General features: G+C 42.4%; 1 protein-coding gene across 8 annotated transcripts in view; it reads right to left on the bottom strand.

The window, feature by feature from the left end:
• Positions 1-20588, bottom strand: part of LOC143217995 (uncharacterized) — a 51649-nt gene that overhangs the window by 10389 nt on the left and 20672 nt on the right. For 7 of the 8 annotated variants that reach the window (XM_076442825.1, XM_076442826.1, XM_076442828.1 and 4 more), the window contains 5 exons: positions 16475-16838; positions 11029-11197; positions 4675-4858; positions 3556-3824; positions 518-1010 (listed from right to left, as the gene is read on the bottom strand). In XM_076442825.1, coding sequence (XP_076298940.1) covers positions 518-1010; positions 3556-3824; positions 4675-4858; positions 11029-11197; positions 16475-16838 — 1479 coding nt within the window. The remainder of the gene's footprint in view (positions 1-517; positions 1011-3555; positions 3825-4674; positions 4859-11028; positions 11198-16474; positions 16839-20588) is intronic. The other variant, XM_076442823.1, reaches the window with a different exon arrangement.

Here is a 20588-nt window from a genome sequence, read left to right as displayed (position 1 = left end):
AAATAGTACCAAATATGATATAATTCCAATTTATATTTACTTGTGTAATGATTTAGTAATGAACGATGAAAGTTTTCGACGCAAAGAAGGACAGCGTATGGGAAAGAAAGAGACGCGAGGAGTCGCGGCGCGCCGGCACAGTTCAAAGCATTTCCCATACGCTGTTCTTCCTTGCGTCCGAAACATTCGTCGTTCATTGCACAAATAAATATCATCGGAATTGTATCATATTTGGTATCATTTTTATTAGAAAAATGCCACGAATATATTGGTGAAAGTCCCATAAAAAAAAATAAAGTTTTATAATTGGATTGGTAGTTCACACCAATATACCCGCCCGGTATCGGATTACGCGGCGTGTTTACACTGCTCGGCGACTAGCTTGAGCTTCTTGGCCACTCGCGGGTTATGTCCTCCAGTGGAATGGGCAGTAGTTAGCGACATACAGTCAAGATCTCGAAGAATCATGGACGTTGGAGAGTTATCCTGTAGGCCATAGGAGTCGGTATCAACTCACTCGATACGTTGAGCGCGGGTGAATGCGTAGCGAGGACAATCGGCCTTCCCTCGTTCGTCGAGTGCACGAACGTGACTGGCCTGACGTCATTGCCGGAGGACTGCACGGCTAAGGCCAACGGCCTGTCGTTGTTGGACAGATTCGAGTGCACGAACGTCACTCGGTTGTCGTTGGCCGTGGACGAGTGAACGACCAGCGCTACGGGCCTTGGCTCGCTTCCAGTGTTCGATTGCACGGCGATCAGCGGCCTCGATTGATCCGAGGAGTTCTGTACAGCCAGCGTCAACGGTCGCGACTCATTGCTGCCAGTGGTGTGGGCGACCAGCAGCTGCCTGGTGTCGCCCGGTATCACCCTCAGGCTCGGTCCGATATGCTGCAGAGTCGGCACGATCGTTGCCAGGCCCTGATTCGTGTTCAACATCTGCGCGCTGATCGGCAGGTGGAGCTGGTGCGGCTGCTGCACTATGCCGGTCGGCGATGTCGTCACTTTCTCCTGAAACCAAACGGAACCAGTCAAATCTCGAACCTAAAAGTCCTTTCCATATATGGATTAAGGGAATCTATCGTTAGATTCTCCTCTAGTGATCACCAGTCCATAATCTGGTGTAGCCAGACAAGAGAAATTTAAGAGAATGGAGGTACCGCCCCTCTCTGTCATTGCCGTATTAGTCACGTGACCGGAAATAGAGGTTGTCGGGGGATATCCCCCTCCATAGATAGACTGAGAGACAAGTCTTGATCTGGCTACACCGAACGGTGGTAGTGGGAATAACGTGACATCACGCATTCGTGCAAAGAGTCGCTAGAGCAGAATAGAATTCGTGGTAGACGGGGAGCATTTGGCGAGGTATACACTTCATCTGGTAACCCTGGCAACCAATCACATTTTCAACGTTTTAACCCTTCGATGGCGAACATATTTTACAAACACCCAATTGATGATGCTCCAAACCATCCACTTCATTTATCAAGTTTTTTAAACATATTTTTAAAGACGACAATCCTGATACTCTGGGTCAAAATAGACTCGGGCTCCACTGTTGAAGGATTAACACAGTGTATGGGGGCTTATTTTGACAATTTTAACGGAAGGATTTAAAAAACTTGCTGTAATTACTACTGCTACTGATCGATCCTCACTATGACCTTTGATTTCTCACTATGTTCCATCAATGACCTCCATCAACAGCCACCACATTGTACAATACGATTTTACATGGCATACAATAGCATACAGCTGTCAAGGTTATTTCACACAGGCAAAGAGATTAAGTTGACCGATTTTAGTAGAGGGTACCAAGTTTTCTCATTTAGAAAAATTCATAAAATTAACCCTTAAATGCATTGTGTTGCCGTTTGGCTCCACATTCTGTTCTGGCTTCACATTCACTGCAGGAACGTTTGGATGCTTTTTACGCATTGTAGCCACAAGGCAACAAACCGCTAACATTAGTCCAGTCAACGAAAAGTTGTAGAGGGAAATGGTAGGAACACAATTTTTAACTTTGGGTCTTTGTTTCCTTCCATTTCCCTCTACACCCCCCTTACGAGCATTCATTGACTGGACTACATGTACATATTTGTATACGGTGCGCGCCATTCATGCGTCGTAGATTTTCTAACCTCAAATATGGCAACATATGATAATTTTGTAATCAAAAATATTTTCCAAAGATGTGATTTTTTCCCCTTAATATACACTCTTTTTTAGCAATGTTTGATAAATACAAACTGTAAACAAAATATCGTGCATTTAAGGGTTAAGATCGAAATCTCTGTAAAACATAGGCTGGATCTCTCTAGAGCTGAAATTGTAATTTTTTCTCATAGCGATAATTTTTCAGTGTGTTTTTTCTTCAGGGGGGCGGCGGCATAACAACAAAATGTTCACACTTATATAAACCCGTTCACACAGGTAAGTGTGACCAGTTATATATATTAAGACGCAAATTTCTCTCGCACCGTTTCACACACAAACGCTAATTGATCACGCTGTGCCCAACGGGCTGGTCGGTGCTTAGAAATATCATTTCGAATGTTCCCGCGCGAGAAAAACTGTACAACCGTTAATATATGCTGCTCAAGTTACATGACTGGGGTGCGAACCTTGAACCTCAAGGTTACCAAGCTGATATTCTAACCAATCGTGCAAATCCATCCGCCCAAAACTTCCTGTTAAAATATTTCGATAAAAACATTAATTTTTTAAATCTTGACAGAAAAAAATTATCGCAATGAAACTTTCTTCAAGTATGAGAAATATGAGTACGTTCACAGGTTGTACTGATAACATGCATTGCACGACGAAAATTATGCGGAAATTTAAAAGAATTATTGACGGAATTAGATGTTTTATAGGATTTCTAGAAAATTGTGTGGGGAATTCAATACTTTCGTTGGATCTCTACAAACATGATGGATTGTGGTCAAAATATTTCGAGGTAACTAATCGTCAGTAACATTTCTGGTAGTAAATATTTTCCCCATTTTTTAGGCTCAGTTATGTCAATCAGTATCTGCGCAGTAATAACTCAGCCGTGTTTATTCTTTGAATTTACCTATGCTAGGGTAGGAATGCTAGGCGTTGGCGTTCTAGGACTTAGCTTGTCGGTAGACTTTCAAGAATCAGCAAAAAATCATTCGTGAGGGAATGCAGGCGACTGCCAATGTTAATGTTACCCATTTACCATAAATTATTCTATCAATGTAATTTTATTTCTGTTTCTCTGAAAACTGATGTAGAAAACGATTTTCGCCAAGAAATGTTACAATTTGTTGGACAATACAATCAACATAAAATTATTAGAAGTTTCACTATTTTCTCGAGGGACCCCATATCTCGATAACTGGTCGTCTAGAACGCCTTTCGCTCGTGTGTGCCTACATATTGTATTCTGGCCCTTATAAATCTAAATTAAATCGTATGAATGTGAATGATGGTCGAGAATATCCCGTATTACCTTACCATCTGATCAGGAAAGCTGTCATTCAGCTAATTTCAATGATTTTCGAGAACAAAAAAAATCGTTGGGATTTACCTGTGCCGGGGTAGGAATGCTAGGCGTTGGCGTTCTGGGACTTGAACTTGCCGGCGGACTTTCCCTAGAACTTTGCGCAAGGTTGAGACCCTGGGTCTGACAGACAACTGCCGCGGTCGCGACTTGATTATGAATATTGGGAGTGGTGTTCGTGGACTGCAGCGTTTGCGGTGAGCTAGCCGTGGCCGCGCTGCTCAGGCTGCTGGTGCTGCTGTACCTCGTGCCCCCACGCGCCAGCCCCGTCACGTCCACCTCCATGTTTTCTGAAACTTCAACAGTTTATTTTCGCGAAATTTACTCCATAACAAACATTCAACGCAATCATAAAAAAGCAACAAAAATAACCTACAAATGTGCGGGCTCGCTGTTCTCGAAAATGCGCTATTTCAAAAATCTTTTACATCGTTTCAATATACACTCAGCTCTCTTAAGCGGACCCTACACAGTCAATCAGGAATGACAGTCTGATTGAACAGTCAGACTGTCAATCCTGACTGTGATCCTGACTTCAATCATAATAAATTCATGTAAATTTGCTCCGTGAGATGACGGTAACAAATTCTGATGATTATAAAAATTATTTTCGAATGGACGAAAACCTATTGAAGACTGTTAAATAGTTTCTCCTCCACTTCCTGTGATTGAAGCTCGGATTTCGGATTTCCAAATGTCTAAAAATCCGTCAGTCCATTTCATCAATCCGCTTTTACGATCAATCCGAATGTCAATCTTCGACGTGACTGTCATTCCGATTGACCGTGTAGGGTCCGCTTTAGAATTATCATTTTCTTCATATTTAAAAAATTGAAGCCATAATCGGTGTAATATTGAATCTGCATTGATCAACACATTGAACGCCATATACGGGTAAATTTATTAATGACTTATTAAATAACTATGTAGTAAAATCATCAATTTATTAATATTGAAATCAACTGAATTCTAGTGAAAGATGAAATCTTCATTATCAAATAACAAATAATTGTTATTCATAGCGCTGATCATAGTGCTAAAACAGGTATTTATTTAGAGCTTGTGCATTCGACGTGTTAATAGATAATAAAAAGTGACATTTAATAAAAAACTGGTGTGAAGTAGCAGGAAGGATTTGGGACTTACCGCTTTTGGTAGCGGTGACGTCGGTAGCCGAACTCTGTTCCGGCAGAAGAGTATTAAAGTCAATATGATCCCACGTGGCGGTGAGCTCTTTCTTTAAAGCTAGTAATCTTTGCTGGGCAGCGATTTTCTCCCTGGCAAGCCTCTCCATCTCATGCTCGCAGTCCCGTTCCTTCCTCCTCAACGTCTACAACAAAGTTATCGAAGCGTTGAACAAGTGTCTACCGAGAACGTTGAGATTAATACATATATCCATATAATTATTTATAATCCAGTACACATTTGCCCCAATTCAGGCAAAAGCGTGCCCACCGCTCACTGTCCCCTTCCACAAGAGTATTTGTGGGGGAAGCAAGCGTTTGGGGGGCCCCTACCGGGCCCAGCACTGACCTAATCCCTGATCCGTCCATGTTCGGCTTTGTAATTATATTGTATTGTGTGGTAGACAAGCACCGATCAAATTAATCAATTTGTTGTGCAAATATTAACCACTTGTTAAATCTAACATCCAACACGACAGCTTGTATCTCATTGGCGTCGCAAACATAATTGAACGAACAGAACCTGTTTTTGTATTGCTTTAAAATTCGCAGTTTAGTAATGAATGAGAATAGTCTAAAGAGCAGGGGTGGCCAACCTGTGGCGCATGCGCCAAACGTGGCGCATTGGATGATTACAAGTGGCGCATTGGATCCTATACTTATTCTTTTGAAGTAGGCGCCATAACTGAATCCATCTTCATATTTTCAACACCTGAGAGCTCTCAGTTGAATTTATACAGCCCTCTTACTCATCAATTCGTCGCAATGTTTCGACACTTTACAATTATAGGATGGAAATTGGAGTGTACATGATAGCGATAGCCCTCTCGTCCAAAGGATCATTTCTCACTATTGTAGATCGGTGCTCCAATGAACGTGTGTCTTCTCAACTGGCTTAATCGTCCAGTCAACGAAAAGTTGTAGAGGGAGATGGAAGGAACACAATTTTTGACTTTGGGACTTTGTTTGGACTAGTTAGGAGGTAAACATACTAAAAGTCCCCACTCCTAGGAGGTGAGCGAGGTGCATGGGGGCACGTAAAAGGTCCCCTTTTTCGGTTTTCCGTTTATATCTCGGAAACTGTGCGTCCTAGCGATAAGACCATTCTACACAAAATTAAAGTTGACAAAATGTGCCACAAGATTCATTGGATTCACTTTTTCGCTATCTCGCATAGTTTCCGAGATATCCGACGTTTCTTGTCTTATTTGACCAGCTAACTCTTCAACGCAATTAGTGCACTTTGAGCGCGGATATCTCGGAAACTATGCGAGATAGCGGAAAACTGAATAGAATCAATCTTACAGCACGTTTTGTCAGCTTTAATTTTGTATGGAATGGTCTTATCGCTAGGACGCACAGTTTCCGAGATATAAGCGGAAAACCGAAAAAGGGGAAACCTTCTACGCGCCCCCCTGTACACCGCTCACCTCCTAGGAGTAAGGACTTTTAGTATGTTCACCTCCTAACTAGTCCAAACAAAGTCCCAAAGTTAAAAATTGTGTTCCTTCCATTTCCCTCTACAACCCCGTTATGAGCATTCATTAACCGGACTATAAGTTAATTAATTTAGTTGCGTGATTGAATTATCCCTTGTCCTCCCCTAACCGAAGCAGATCCTACCCCTATTCCTATTTTTCAACCGCAACAATGAACGTAAGAAGGTAGAAAAAGTGCTCGAGCTGTATGGCGCATCTGAACTCGTATGTGACAAAAATTTACGCATGGTATGCAGAAGGTTGGCCACCCCTGGTCGAAAGTATAACGAAGGACGGTTCGAAGGTCATGTACTACAATCAGATTAGGTTCATTGTTCCGTCCATGCGAGAGAAGCGAGAGAAAGCCAATAGAAAATATTTTCGCTTCACTTTCAAGAATACAGTCTCGCACGAGGAATGTCACATGATACTCCTGCAGATTCAGGACACCTCTGCCTCGAAATACGATAAGGCTCGCGTTTGACGTCAGCACGGATACGCGTGAAGGAACGTGCACGTGATGGCGAACACCAACACCGACGCCCGGGCACGATATGCGCGCTTTCGAAGAAGTTGGACGAGAGAAAAAAAAGTGTCTGTGCAAGGACGAAACTCTTGACGTATGCAATTTAAATCCGAGACTGACTCTCGCCGAAGATTTCATGCGCCTGGCGGTGCACGCAGATAAGAGGATTTTTACGAGATCTTCAACGACGACTTCGCGATACCCGTGTAAACGGTTGTTCATGTTTTAAGAACTGAGAATTCTAATTTACAATCCCGTATGGCTGGCTGCAAATCATTCTCTCATTCTTACGTTCGCATGCACGCGTCCGGTTAAGTGACAACAAACGGCAAGTGTTTTGAAAAATTCGCTGCTGCCCTCAGCGCGATAACGTGCGATAAAACCGATAAAACCTGATAAGCGTGCAACGCAGAATTAGGAGGTAAATGTCTCGCGGGGAGACGCACACGCGACTGCCAGTGTCGACGCTGCTGATACGGTACACGTGGTTCGGTGGTTAACCTTTTGCGTCGTCATACAACAATTTCTTACGTGTAAACCAACATGAAACTATCCAGAAAATTTTTCCAAGACGGACTTTGAACGAATTTTACGTTGGTTACTCAATTGCTTAGGGACACCCATGCTCACATATGAGAGGACCAACTCCTCTTTAACTGCCCGATTTACAGGGAAGTTATTGTAATGACCCCGAAAATCGAACATCGACTTTTTAGCAAATCTTCATATTTCCGCTACCTAACACGTTTTAGGGCCATTGGTTTAAAAAGTAACGGCCAACTTTGAATAATTTAGCCCTCCATGTGACTGTTTAAAAATTAAATAGCGTTCTTTTTAACTAATTTTTATTCTTATTTTTCTAAGCTAACGAACTCGGCCGTATTTTGTTTGATCTCACAACTTTTTACGGCCATAAGAACTTGGCTCCTGTTTACAGAATGTTTTTGTTGGGTTATTCTCTGCTCCAAGTCTGACTCGACGTTATATTGCAAGGGGTAAAGCAAGAGGGATGCAGGCGGACCTAGACTTGGATCAGTAACCCAATCGGAATTCAATCGAATATTTCGAGAACACCTAGTGTAGGAATCGCTTGCAAGTTCAACAGCTCCGGTGGCTGACACGATCCCCTGGCGCAAGGTTCTAGATGATTAGGAGCGGGGTGGCAGAGAAAAAGGAGAACGAGGCAGTGGAGCAGAAAGAGAGAGAGAGAGAGAGAGAGAGAGAGAGAGAGAGAGAGAAGAGATTATCGGGACCTGACACCGACAAATATACATATAAACAGTAGACGAGGACTTTTGCCTCGGGATAGGCAAAAACACGGTGCGCGAGGGCTTCGCTAGGCCAGTGGTGAAAAGAAGAGGACAACACACCGTGTACAAAGAATACTCTCCGCCACGCAGAAAGACGGGGGAGGGGATAAATGGTGGGGATAGCAGACAAAGAGAATAGATACATACATACATAGCTGCTAGCAGAGAGGTATCTGCGGAGGCTAGAGTGAGACAGAGCGTAGGCAGGGGGCCGAAGAGGAAGGAGAACGAAGGTCGTTACATGAATAGGCGCACGCGCAGCTTACAAGCACGTGGTCGCGGCCACCTCCGACTGAATTCGCAAACAGTATCGCCACGAATATTGCGAATAACGTCTCCATTTCTTTTCACCTTATCTGGCACGTCGCTATCTGACACGAGGTGCCGCACTGATCGTTTGCCTTATGAAACTGCACTGAATCGCCGGCCTGAAACGAACGCTGGCCTGCGGAGAACGTCATAACCGGCTGTTGTGTTGGTTTATCGGCTTTAAACCTGGCGCAGACGAGCCAGGTTCGCGACAAACTTTCCGCGGAGTTTTATAAAGACGTTGATCTATATGCTGTTCATTATGCGGTGGAAAACTTCAGCGCCCCTCCCGCCGCCCCTTTATTCTAGGGGACAAACCTTATCGAATTGTTTAGTATTTGATATTTGAGAATCTTGGCACTGATCGAAGTAATTACTGAAATACGCTCGTAGCCTACCATTCCTATGTTGCGAGTCTGAGTCAGTAGCAGTAGGACGGTAAGGTGTTACGTGTAGACCGCGTATTTTTATGTATTCAGGAAGAAATTAGCTGCCGTTATATGTATTTCCATTTGAAATAGCGAAGGTGACCTTGAAATCTCCGAGACTCTTTCAGCCACAGAAAAACTGTTATTGCCATATTGCAATCCTCTTTATACCGGAAAGCTTTGGCCAATAAAGTTTCTTCATATTTTCAAGAACAGCGAAGATGACGATGTGCTAATGTGTATTGAACCAGCCTGTAGATTACATCGAAGGAGTCAGTTTTTGACGATTTCTCGGGATGAATTTTGTCCAGCTAATCGTGGCGTTCGGACCAGTGCGGACAACTCAGGAGTCGCCAACAATGGCGCCGAACGATAAAAGTTCGGATAGCGAGAGTGTGTGCTGTAGATACGTGCCATGCGGCGCAGCGCCGATGGCCGCGTGGTCACGTGGAGTTGATGTAGACGCGGGCTTCGACCACGGCTAGACGCGTCCGTGAGAGAATACATATACATACATACGTGTGTGAGAGTCGGAGACAGCGTGATGGTGCCGGTTCCGGACGAGGACGGTGAGCGTCTTGCGCCGCTGGGCGCGAGGAGGACGGCCCGAAGCGAGAAACGGGGAAATAGAACGAGACGACAGACTGAGTGGACAATACTGATCGGAAAGAGAGAGAGAGACAGCCGCCGCTCCGACGGCCTGGAGAAATGGAACCGGCCGAGACCGAGGGCAAGCATTTAGGGAGAAAACGCGAGATGGAAGATATGAACCGCGCAACTGCCTTCGCCGATGCCAGAGGGCGGTGATCCCATACTTTCCCGCGACTCGGTCATCTATCGCTCATAATTATGCGATCAGCAAAGATTAGATGCAATCTCGGCGCTATGTTAAACAGCTGTCTATATCTGCCTTTGACTAGATCCATTTCAACTTCACCTACAACTTCAATTTTTCATTGTCAATATCAGTTTTTCAATTTCAACTTCGAGTTTTGATTTACACTTCAATTGTTGAGTTTCAACATCAATTTCTCAATTTTAACATCAATTTTACCATTTCCACTTCAATTTCCACTTCAATTTTTCAGTTTCAACATCAATTTCTCAATTCCAACTTCAATTATTCAAGTTCAACTTCAATTTTCCAATTTCAACCTCAATTTTCCGATTTTGTCTTCAATTTAGTAGAAGATCAGCAGGTAGACCAATTGATGTTAGAATTGAAGTTGAAATTGAAAAATTGATGTTGGAATTGAAGTTGAAATTGAGAAATTGATGTTGAAACTGAAAAATGCTAGTGGAAATTGAAGAAGTGAGGTCGAAAGTGAAGTGGAATTTGAAAAATTGATGTTGAGATTGAGAAATTGATGTTGAAACTGAAAAATGGGAGTGAAAACTGGAAAAGTGAAGTTGAAATTGAAGTCGACATTGGAGTGTTGAAATTGAAGTTGAAATTGGAGTGTTGAAATTGAAGTTGAAGTTGAAATTAAAGTTGAAATTGAATCAAAAACACTAACTCGAACAAATAATACCAAAGTGGACTTTGAGCGCGGATATCTCGGAAACTATGCGAGATAGCGAAAAACTGAATGGAATCAATCTTATAGCACATTTTGTTAGCTTTAATTTTGTATGGAACGGTATTATCGCTAGGACACATAGTTTCCGAAATATAAGCGGAAAACCGAAAAAGGTGACTTCTACGTGCCCCCCTGTACACCGCTCATCTCCTAGGAGTAGGGACTTTTAGTATGTTTACCTCCTAACTAGTCCAAACAAAGTCCCAAAGTTAAAAATTGTGTTCCTTTCATTTCCCTCTACGCCCCCCTTATGAGCATTCATTGACTGGACTAAGACTGATAAGGTCGCCGATCGCGGTTTCGTTGCTGCCTCGCGTGCTTCTTTCGAAAGATTTCGATTGTTCGTTCAAGCATTCTATTCAATTATTTCCAATCCCTAATATTTTAATTGCTACAAATATTTCGATTCTTTTAAAACGTGTGAATTATTTTTAATTGTTTAAAATTGTTCTTCTTCTCCAATTTGATTTCTTTGAAATAATTGAAACACTTTAGAGAAAATAAGTGAACATTTGGAAACTTTTGAAAATACATATTTGACGTGACAAAAAGTACCTACATTACAATGAGGATGGAATAAATTAATTATCAGCCTAATCAACGGAAAATTAAGCAACGATTTAAGCAAATCGATAGGTGGATCGGAGCAAATAAGTTTGAGGAATGAGACGAAACTGCCACGTACCTGTATATACCTGATTGCCGCGTGAAGAATGGAAAGATTCGAAGACTTCTTCTCGTCCTGCGAAGGTAGCTGCTTCTTCAGTAATTCGAAGCATTCTTTCAGGTGCGCTCTTCGATTTTTCTCGAGTTTGTTGTGCACTTCCCTCGTGCCCGATCGGGTTACGCAAGGCCTGGAATACAGAAACGAAGGCGTGTAGTATACATTCGAGGTGTCAATTGTCTTTATCTCAGACACATCAACCTCGTGATCTGTCAAGGTCTCGAATAAACGTGCGATCATTTCTAAATGTCCGGCGAATTCGAAAAAAGCTTTTGTACACTTGTGACATGTTGACAATTCGGCACAGATTTCACCGCGCTTAAATAATGCGGATTTGTCATACATTTTCCAAGCAACTGGCGCGATATGTTGGCACTGGCGCTTATTTTGAAACACTTTCCGAATTGCAATTTGATCTGTGCGGACACGGTTGCTTCTGGAAGAACGAGGACACTTTTGTCAATCTTTTCTACACAATCATGGCAAAGAAATTATTGCGATTTTGATATACGATGCAACAGTCTTCAATTAATTTGTTACTCGATTGTTCAACTATTCAATTGCTCGGTTTTCAACTAGTCAACCATCAAATTTTCCAATTATTCGATCACCCGATATCTCTCAACTAATTACTTGATTTCCCAACTATTTAACCACCCATTTCTGAATTATTCAATTATCCGATTTCTCAACCATTCAATTACCCGATCTTTCAAATATCCAATTACTCGATTTTTCAAGTATGCAATTACCGAATTTTCAACTATTCAATTACTCATTTAAATTCAGTCATTCAATTTCTGTTTAACCCATTCTCAACTATTCAATTATTGAACCTTCAATTACACAAATTTTCCTGCCACCATATTGTAACATGTTTAATTGTTATTCAAACAATTTCCCTCCAACGCTCAAGTGTCAATTGACCAATTTTTAATTATTCGGTCCACCAACCGAATTTTCAACTATTGAATGTTCAGTTACTCAATTCCCAAAAATTATTAACATTTAATTTCTACTCAACAACAGGAGGTCGTGCCCTTGGAATTCGATAACGATTTTGTCAACGAATAAAGAATAAAAGCTTTTTGGATGCCCGAATAGCGTCCACGAGTCAAGTTTAACCCTCCGACAGCTGTGCCTGGGTCTACGTTGACCCGGATCATCAAAGTCGTTGTTTAAGTACTCAATTTGTGGCAAATAAACTAACTGAACAGCTGTTGCATTGGGGATATCGGAAAGACTAAGATATCTACACGAAATATAATTGAAAGTAAATTTTTAAAAATTACTAATTCGAAATGTGAACGGTCCTAAGTATCGCCAACTATACAGGGTGGTTCACGCAACTTGCACACCTGTACAACTTCCAAAGTATGCGTTGCACGAAAATGTTCTGTATACAGAAGTTGCATGGTCTGAAGGGGTACATTATGTAGTGTATTAATTTTTTACAGGTGGAAGCGTTTCGGAGATTTAAACGTCGACTTTGTTTTTTTAAATGGAATAATACACTCGTCAAAAGAATTAAGGGATCATTTGTGCGAACCTGAAAAATTGCTCCCACTTTACGTGACCATAACTCCGTCAAAAATTGCCGTATCGATATCGTTAAACAATGGTTTGAAAGCCTGAAACCTCTAGTTTCAGATGCCCCGTTTCAAATTGTTGCTATGTTGGTTTTTTACAAAGTTATAGCGAGATGAAGACAACATTGACGGTTAATAAAAATTTTGTGCAACTTTGGAACGTCACACGGGGAGCAATAAAGTTTTTTGATAAATCGCGTTAATATCATTTGAAAGGACTGTCTTTCCTGTGTAAATTGTGTGGTCGTTGAATATTGTGCGATTTTTTTTTATTCGAGTTATTCAACATTGAAGTAAATATGGGCTTTTTAACTTTAACTGGCTGCGGAAAGCGAAAAAAATTATCGTAGAATCTTGTGCGAAAGAGCAATAGAAAGAACGTTTCTTTCCCTTGAAGGCACTGCTTTTGTTTTCTCCATTTCATTAACATTTCGATATGTCCGGTGTTTCCGAAAATATGCTTAACATTGAATAACTAGAAAAGGATGGCGTCACAGGAAAATCACAATTCTTGTGGATAGATTGGCTCGCAGAGTCGGAGCTCTCGAGATCTTTGACACGCGTAGTCGAACACCCTGTAGATAGGCTCTGCAAGATGATCATGTAACCGCGTCACTAGCCAGCTCTCTCGGCCTCTCACGGCAATGCGACACGGACACGGCGAGCGACGCACCGTGCACGTGCCATTCACCCTGGACACGTGCACCGCGTGAATGGATAGTAGATTCTGCCTCGTCGGCACCGCTGTGTGCCTGTGTGCTTGTGTGCCTGTGCGCCTCCGCCACAAGAAAACAGGGAACGGGAAAGAAGGAGGAGGAAGGGGGACAGGGCTGGGCAGAGGGGATAGACCGGTGAGCGTACAGCGAAGCAACAGGCTAACGAAGACGGGACAGAAGGAGACGGAGAAAAAGACCTGAACGATAGAAAGAACCGGCTACACTACTCTAAACTTAACTTTGACTTTGATCGATTTTCTTTTCAATCGAAATTCATTTGTTTGCTCGACAAGTTTCTTTATACAACCCTCCCACAACACGGTCGAGATTCGTGTTCGATCAAATAGTCCAGTCAACGAAAAGTTGTAGAGGGAAATGGAAAGAACACAATTTTTAACTTTAGGACTTTGTTTGGACTAGTTAGGAGGTAAACATATTAAAAGTCCCCAGTCCTAGGAGGTGAGCGGGGTGCAGGGGGGCACGTAGGTCCCCTTTTTCGGTTTTCTGCTTATATCTCGGAAACTATGTGTCCTAGCGATAAGACCATTCTATATAAAATTAAAGCTGACAAAATGTGCCATCGGATTGATTCGATTCAGTTTTTCGCTATCTCGCATAGTTTTCCAGATATCCGCGCTCAAAGTGCACTAATTGTGCTGAAGAGTTAGCTAGTCAAATAAGACAAAAAATCCGAACTTTGAGCTCGGATATCTCGGAAACTATGCGAGATAGTGAAAAACTGAATCGAATCAATCTTGTGGCACATTCTGTCAGCTTTAATTTTGTATAGAATGGTCTTATATCTAGGACGCATAGTTTCCGAGATATAAGCGGAAAACCGAAAAAGGGGACCTTCTACGTGCCCCACTGCACCCCGCTCACCTCAAGGCTAATTGTAAGATGCCGACCCTCGCAACACCTCACCAGACCCAACTTCATCACTGACACAGCGTCCCAATACTTTGTATGTACCATCAACAGTCCCAAAACTTTGTATCCTCAAATAAGATAATCCATTAATATATAAGACCCCTGAAATCTTCGTGCTACGGCACGTTTCGCTGATTCAATAAAGTAACTTTGTGTTCTCGATACGTCGAAAACTAGGAGGAGGGACTTTTAGTATGTTTACCTCCTAACTAGTCCAAACAAAGTCCCAAAGTTAAAAATTGTGTTCCTTCCATTTCCTTCTACACCCCCCTTATGAGAATTCATTGACTGGACTACGAAACCGTGTCAAGGGGACTCCGACTTTGATTCTGGTCAAAAATTCTTTCCAACAATGTTTTCTAATGAGGAAATTAGATGAAGACAGAATAATGAAGGCTGAAAAGACAATCCAAGAAATTGTAAAGAAGTACGAAGATTGCAAGAAGGGGACCCTGAAGCTTCTAATTAATTTATCCGAAAATTATGTTTAAAATGTTCCTTATGTGAGCAACTACCAGAGCTATCTTCGGGTTGTAGCATTCTTTGCACCGTTGCAGTAAAGTCTTCATCTAACTAAGTCGGATCCTGGAGTTTCTTCGGCCCTCGCGGAGTATCCCCCCAGTGGAAGGGGTAGGCAAATTTGCTTAGATCGTGCAGCTCCGTCCGGCTTAGATCAAGACTATACTGTATATCGAAAGCGTGTTTCCAAAGCACTGTGTTACATACACGAGGATTGCGAGTTTTTGGAAATGTTATTGTTTGGAGCTCGGTTTCCAAAAAGCGACAATTCACTAGCATAATAGATTTGTTAGTTATGAAGACAGAGTAGCGGTAATACCATATTGTAAGCATTTTATATTACAGAAGGGTTGTCGTAATTTTTTCACCGTGTTTCAACAGAGAGTGTATTTCGAAATTGCATTGTTTAGGGTTCGGGTACCAAAAAGCGACGGAACTACGCCACTTCGCTTGCACAACGAATTTTCACGTTACGGAGGCAAAGTAGCATAATCACGATGCGATGTAATTGCAGTTCGGAAAATAATATAGTTTATTAATCAGTTGGATGTATGTATAAAAATGCCTTAAGTGGTAAACATGCAAAAGTAATAACTATTTAAAGAGAGCTCGGATCGCGGAAATAAAAACGATACAAAAAGGAAAAATTAATAATTATTAGCTCATTAGTAATGTTAATAAACTACAATATTTCTACACTCGCAATACATCCTTTGCCCACTTTTCTTACAGTGTGGTTCGCTCTCCAAGCATACATCATGCATTCTCTCCAGAATAAACAGAAGTTGTTTTCCTTAGAATCTCTGATGTAAATTTTCTATTAACTGTCATGACTCGTGCCTGAACAACCGCGGTAGTAATTGTCGATTGTTTGAGACAATCACTGACAGCAGGACATAGTCCAGTCAATGAATGCTCATAAGGGGGGGTTGTAGAAGGAAATGGAAGGAACACATTTTTTAACTTTGGGACTTTGTTTGGACTCGTTAGGAGGTAAACATATTAAAAGTCCCTACTCCTAGGAGGTGAGCGGTGGGGCACTTAGAACGTCCCCTTTTTCGGTTTTCCGATTATATCTCAGAAACTATGCGTCCTAGCGATAAGACCATTCCATACAAAATTAGAGCTAACAAAATGTGCTATAAGATTGATTCGATTCAGTTTTTCGCTATCTCGCATAGTTTCCGAGATATCCGCGCTCAAAGTGCACTAATTGTGTTGAAGAGTTAGCTGGTCAAATAAGACAAGAAACGTCGGATATCTCGGAAACTATGCGAGATAGCGAAAAACTGAATCGAATCAATCTTGTGGCACATTTTGTCAGCTTTAATTTTGTATAGAATGGTCTTATCGCTGGGACGCATAGTTTCCGAGATATAAGCGGAAAACCGAAAAAGGGGACCTTCTACGCGCCCCCCTGCACCCAGCTCACCTCCTAGGAGTGGGGACTTTTAATATGTTTACCTCCTAACTAGTCCAAACAAAGACCCAAAGTTAAAAATTGTGTTCCTTCCATTTCCCCCTGCAACTTTTCGTTGACTGGACTAACAGTAAAATTAAAAGAAATGAGACCTTTTCTATTTGATCGTGTGCAACTGCATTCGCAATGGGTGCATACCACGTCAAGCGTAATTAGAGGATAAGTGTTCTTACCCATTCCGATGCTTCTTATTGTCATGGTTCGGTTCAAGGTCAACGACGAGATTGCCGGCGTTTTGCTGCGAGTGATTCGAATTGTGATTCTCCACGTAGACGTTATGCGTACTGTTGTGATTGTTATGATGGTGGTGGAGGTGATGCGGTTGCTGTTGCTGCTGCGGTTGCGGTTGGGGTTGGGGTTGGGGTTGGGATTGTTGTTGCGCCGGTGGCTGCTGCTGCTGTTGCTGTTGCTGATGAGACAGGTGAACGTGTGGCGTGGTGTGAAGTGGCGTTATTCGTGTACTCGAGATCACGGGACTCCCTCTAGAACCTGCCGAGTGGTTCCCGTTCGTTCTACTATTCTCCAGCGGTTCCTCCTCTGAAACAAATCAAGAGAGATCCCAATGAAGTAAAAAAATCTTAGCAGACATCTACGAAACGTACTTCGCCCTTCTTATGATACGCTACACCAGTATATTTGCATAGATTGCCCAGTGAGGAGGTGGCAACAAGGCCACGCCCATTTGGGGCAAAAAGTCGGGAGAAAATCATTGCGGTATTTCGAGGAAGATTGGGGATCTCGAGTCTAGGACAGGTGTGGACATAGATTGCTCAATGGGACAATCTCTCCGACTCTGCAGGGAAGCCATGCCCACTTGTGGGCAATTGAACACTTCTGCGCTAGAGGAGCAAAGGCATATCGTCAATTCCAAGCACTCTACACGAGAAAAGCAATAATACCTATTGAAGATGGCCTGCACAGAGGAGCAGAGAAACCACGCCCACTCAGGACACTCTACACAGCGGGAACAACGAAACCACGCCCTATTCGCCTATTCTACGCGGGAGGGGTAACGAGATTACACGCCTCCATGGCACTTCACGTGAAGAGGCAGCGAAACTACGCTTCACGGGCAATCTGTAGGAGAGCAATGCAATCTCATCAACTCGAGGCATTGTAGATAAAATGACAGCGAAACTACGCCTCTCGGGACATTCAACACCAGGCATGCCCAGCAAGTAGTTTAGTACGCCTTGTGTAGAATCTCGAATTTGTCAGCCAAGTCGCAGTCTACCCGTGACAACGGAAGGGTGGGGATATTCTTACTCTTCTTCAGCTGACGGAGGACCTCAGGCCTGGGCAACTCTGATTGCTCGTACGCACCGACACAGTGGGGCACTATTATAAAATAGAACAATTTTTTTCATTCTTCATTTTTTACTTTCCAAAACCCTTTTCTAAAAATCTCATAGGTCTTTTGCAACAAAATAGCAACGATGCCACGCCTCCAAAGAGATTCTATACAGATGGGGCAACGAAGCCACGCCCCGTTAGTACACTCTATACGGAGGTACAGCACAACCATCCCCCATGTGGCATTATATACCAAAAGATCGATGAAATGTCGACACCGCTAGGCACTTCAGTCAGGAGACCAGCGAAACGACGCCTTTAAAAACATTCTACATGGGAGGAGCAAAAGATCTACGCTCGATACACTGTTTCTAATCGGATATCAGCGACGCCACGCAAAGAGATTCTACACAGGTGGGGCAACGAAGCCACGCCCCTTAGTAGAACTCTACATAGAGAGGCGACGAAACTACGCCCATTAAGGGCACTCGACACAGAGAGAATTGGATGCAGCGAAATTCCTTGTGGTCGACGATACGAACGACAAAGCTCCCCTTGCCCATTCCATTCTATACCCAAACCTGAATGACTGCGTTCTCGCCCAAGATTAGCTCAAGACGCTTTCCTGGAGTGGTGAGATGTTCGATACCACTGCTGCAGCGTCGCGTCGTAGCAATCGTTACATATTACCAATTTGAATATTATCGAATGAGGATACTTAAACAGTGAATAATGGTCTTGAATTCTTGGAAATGTCACATTAGTAAATCAATCGTGATGATTCTGAAAGTTATCTACTGTATTTTAGACAGAAGTCTAATAGAGACTGTTCTTTACATTTTCATATTAGTTGTGAATTATTGTAAGCAATATTATTGAATTTTTCAGACGTTTTCTAATATTTTTTAAAGTAAACAAAGACGAAATGTTAAAGGCAGTTTTTATGAGGGAAACGGTGCACAGTGGACTGTATACACGATTTCAGCGGCCACAGCTAGTTCAAAATTCGCTCAATATTGAAACTGCTGTAACTTTGCTAAAATTTATCCAAATTTGATTAAAAAACGACCATTTTAAAGCTTGAGATTTCTACTTTCTGCACTGTATCCGGTTTTTGCTGAAACGGTTGTTTTGCGTGCAAAATTTGTCCATAAAGTGGAGCGTGTTAGATTGTAAAATTTGTAGCAAATTTTTCAATCAAGTACTCTTTATAAAGCAAATAAAAAATACAGATGCGTTATCGATGTCTGGCTTCATGTGTCCAAAAAGCTTCTCAGTTCTCTGGACTCGCATAATTTCGCCAGGAAAGATTTTTTCAACACAATCCCAATTCTTGCCAAGAGAGAGAGAGAGTCGTCGACAAAAGAATTGGCAACAGCTCCTCGGGACTGCTAAGAAAGTTGGTCGTGCAATTAGCCTCGGGACGATCAACATAATTGTATAATAGCAACCGAGACGACGCTTCACTGCGAAAAGCTTTCGGAGCCGAAAGTTTTCTCGGCGGCGCGGCGCGGCCGAGTAACGCTATAAATTAGCGCAGCACGTGTACGCGCATGCAACTAACTCATTCATGTACCAAGAGACTTGGCAAACCCATGTCGCATAGCTCGGCGCTTCCTAAATCTATTCCGGGCTTAAAGACGGCGTGTACGTACCGCGAGAATAACAAGTGCATCGCTCGCCGCCTGCATCGGTGCATTCGGCGAATAACGTTAAAACGTGTCACGTAACGAGATTGCCCGTCGCATTCGGAACACGCTCGTCTCTGTTGTCTCGCAATGTCACACGCGGGAAGTTTCTTTCGTTTTTCGAATTTACAAAATGTCGAATATATACACGGTGTCCCAAAAATGCTGTACACCCTTCAAGTCGATGATTCTTGGGGTTATTCGAAGCAACTTTTTCCTTTGCGAAAATGTCCTCCGTGCCTTTGGTTAGGAGTTATCAACGAAACACACAGACCAATTAGGGCGGGGCAACAGGGGGCGGAGTCCGGTTCGGCCAATGCCAACGCCAGGCTCGGCGCGCGCTTTGATTGGTCTGTATTTTTCATTAATAACTCCGTAACAAAGCCGCGGAGAACAATTTCGCAAAAGAGAAAGTTACTTCAAATGACCCCAGGAATCGCCCCTTTCACGGAAGTAAAACATTTCTTGGATACCCTATACATAAATCTTTACCCAACAGGACCACTGCTATCATTGAAAGTAGGCGTACCAAAAGATTAAATGCAATACATCATTCAAAAAATTAAAATTCAGCTTTTTCGACGCTTTTGTTTCAAAAACGTTTCAAACAGAGTTTGTACGAAAAGCGTCGCACAGACCTCACCAAAATCGATAGATAGAACTGTGTTGTTGAGTGCCGGAATTGCATTTTGGAGAACCAAAATGGCGGAGCCTTGCTATTAAAATTGCAAAAACAGCGAGAAGAATGACCTCCTTATGGAGTCAATGTGCTCGAACATATTTTCGTGCGTTTGCCAAACGCTGGCGATCAGTATCTCGAAGCCGTACCGCTACAAATCAACCCTAATTTTCCTTTCAAATGATATGTCAATCGGTTCCGCTGGAATTTTTTTTTTTCGCGAACGCTCATGCATTCCGTTTGTTCGCCTTGCAAAATGTATAATGTATTTCTGGCACACTGTACACGCAAATAACAGTCCCGTAAAATGCAACACTTTTGCGCCGACAAAATTTGCCAAATCTTTGCGTTGCATAAAAACTCATTGATGTGATGAAAATATGAACAAGTACGAATATGAACGAGTACCATTAAAACATAAACGAACATGCACTCTAAGGTGCCGTAATAAACGGTTTAAAATATAGCCAAGGTAACCTACAATAATGTACTTTTTCTGGTTCAGACTTGATCGTTAATAGTGAGCTTAATTTTCACTTTTTCCTGACTGAAAAATTTGTGGACATAGTTGAACTATTAACATAAATTTACATTAAAATTCCAAGACGATCGGTTTTGCAGTTTCAC

Source organism: Lasioglossum baleicum, chromosome 18 (assembly GCF_051020765.1).
Source record: "Lasioglossum baleicum chromosome 18, iyLasBale1, whole genome shotgun sequence".
NCBI lineage: Eukaryota > Metazoa > Arthropoda > Insecta > Hymenoptera > Halictidae > Lasioglossum > Lasioglossum baleicum.
Note: the sequence above shows the minus strand (reverse complement) of the source record. Positions and strands in the feature narration are given on the sequence as shown.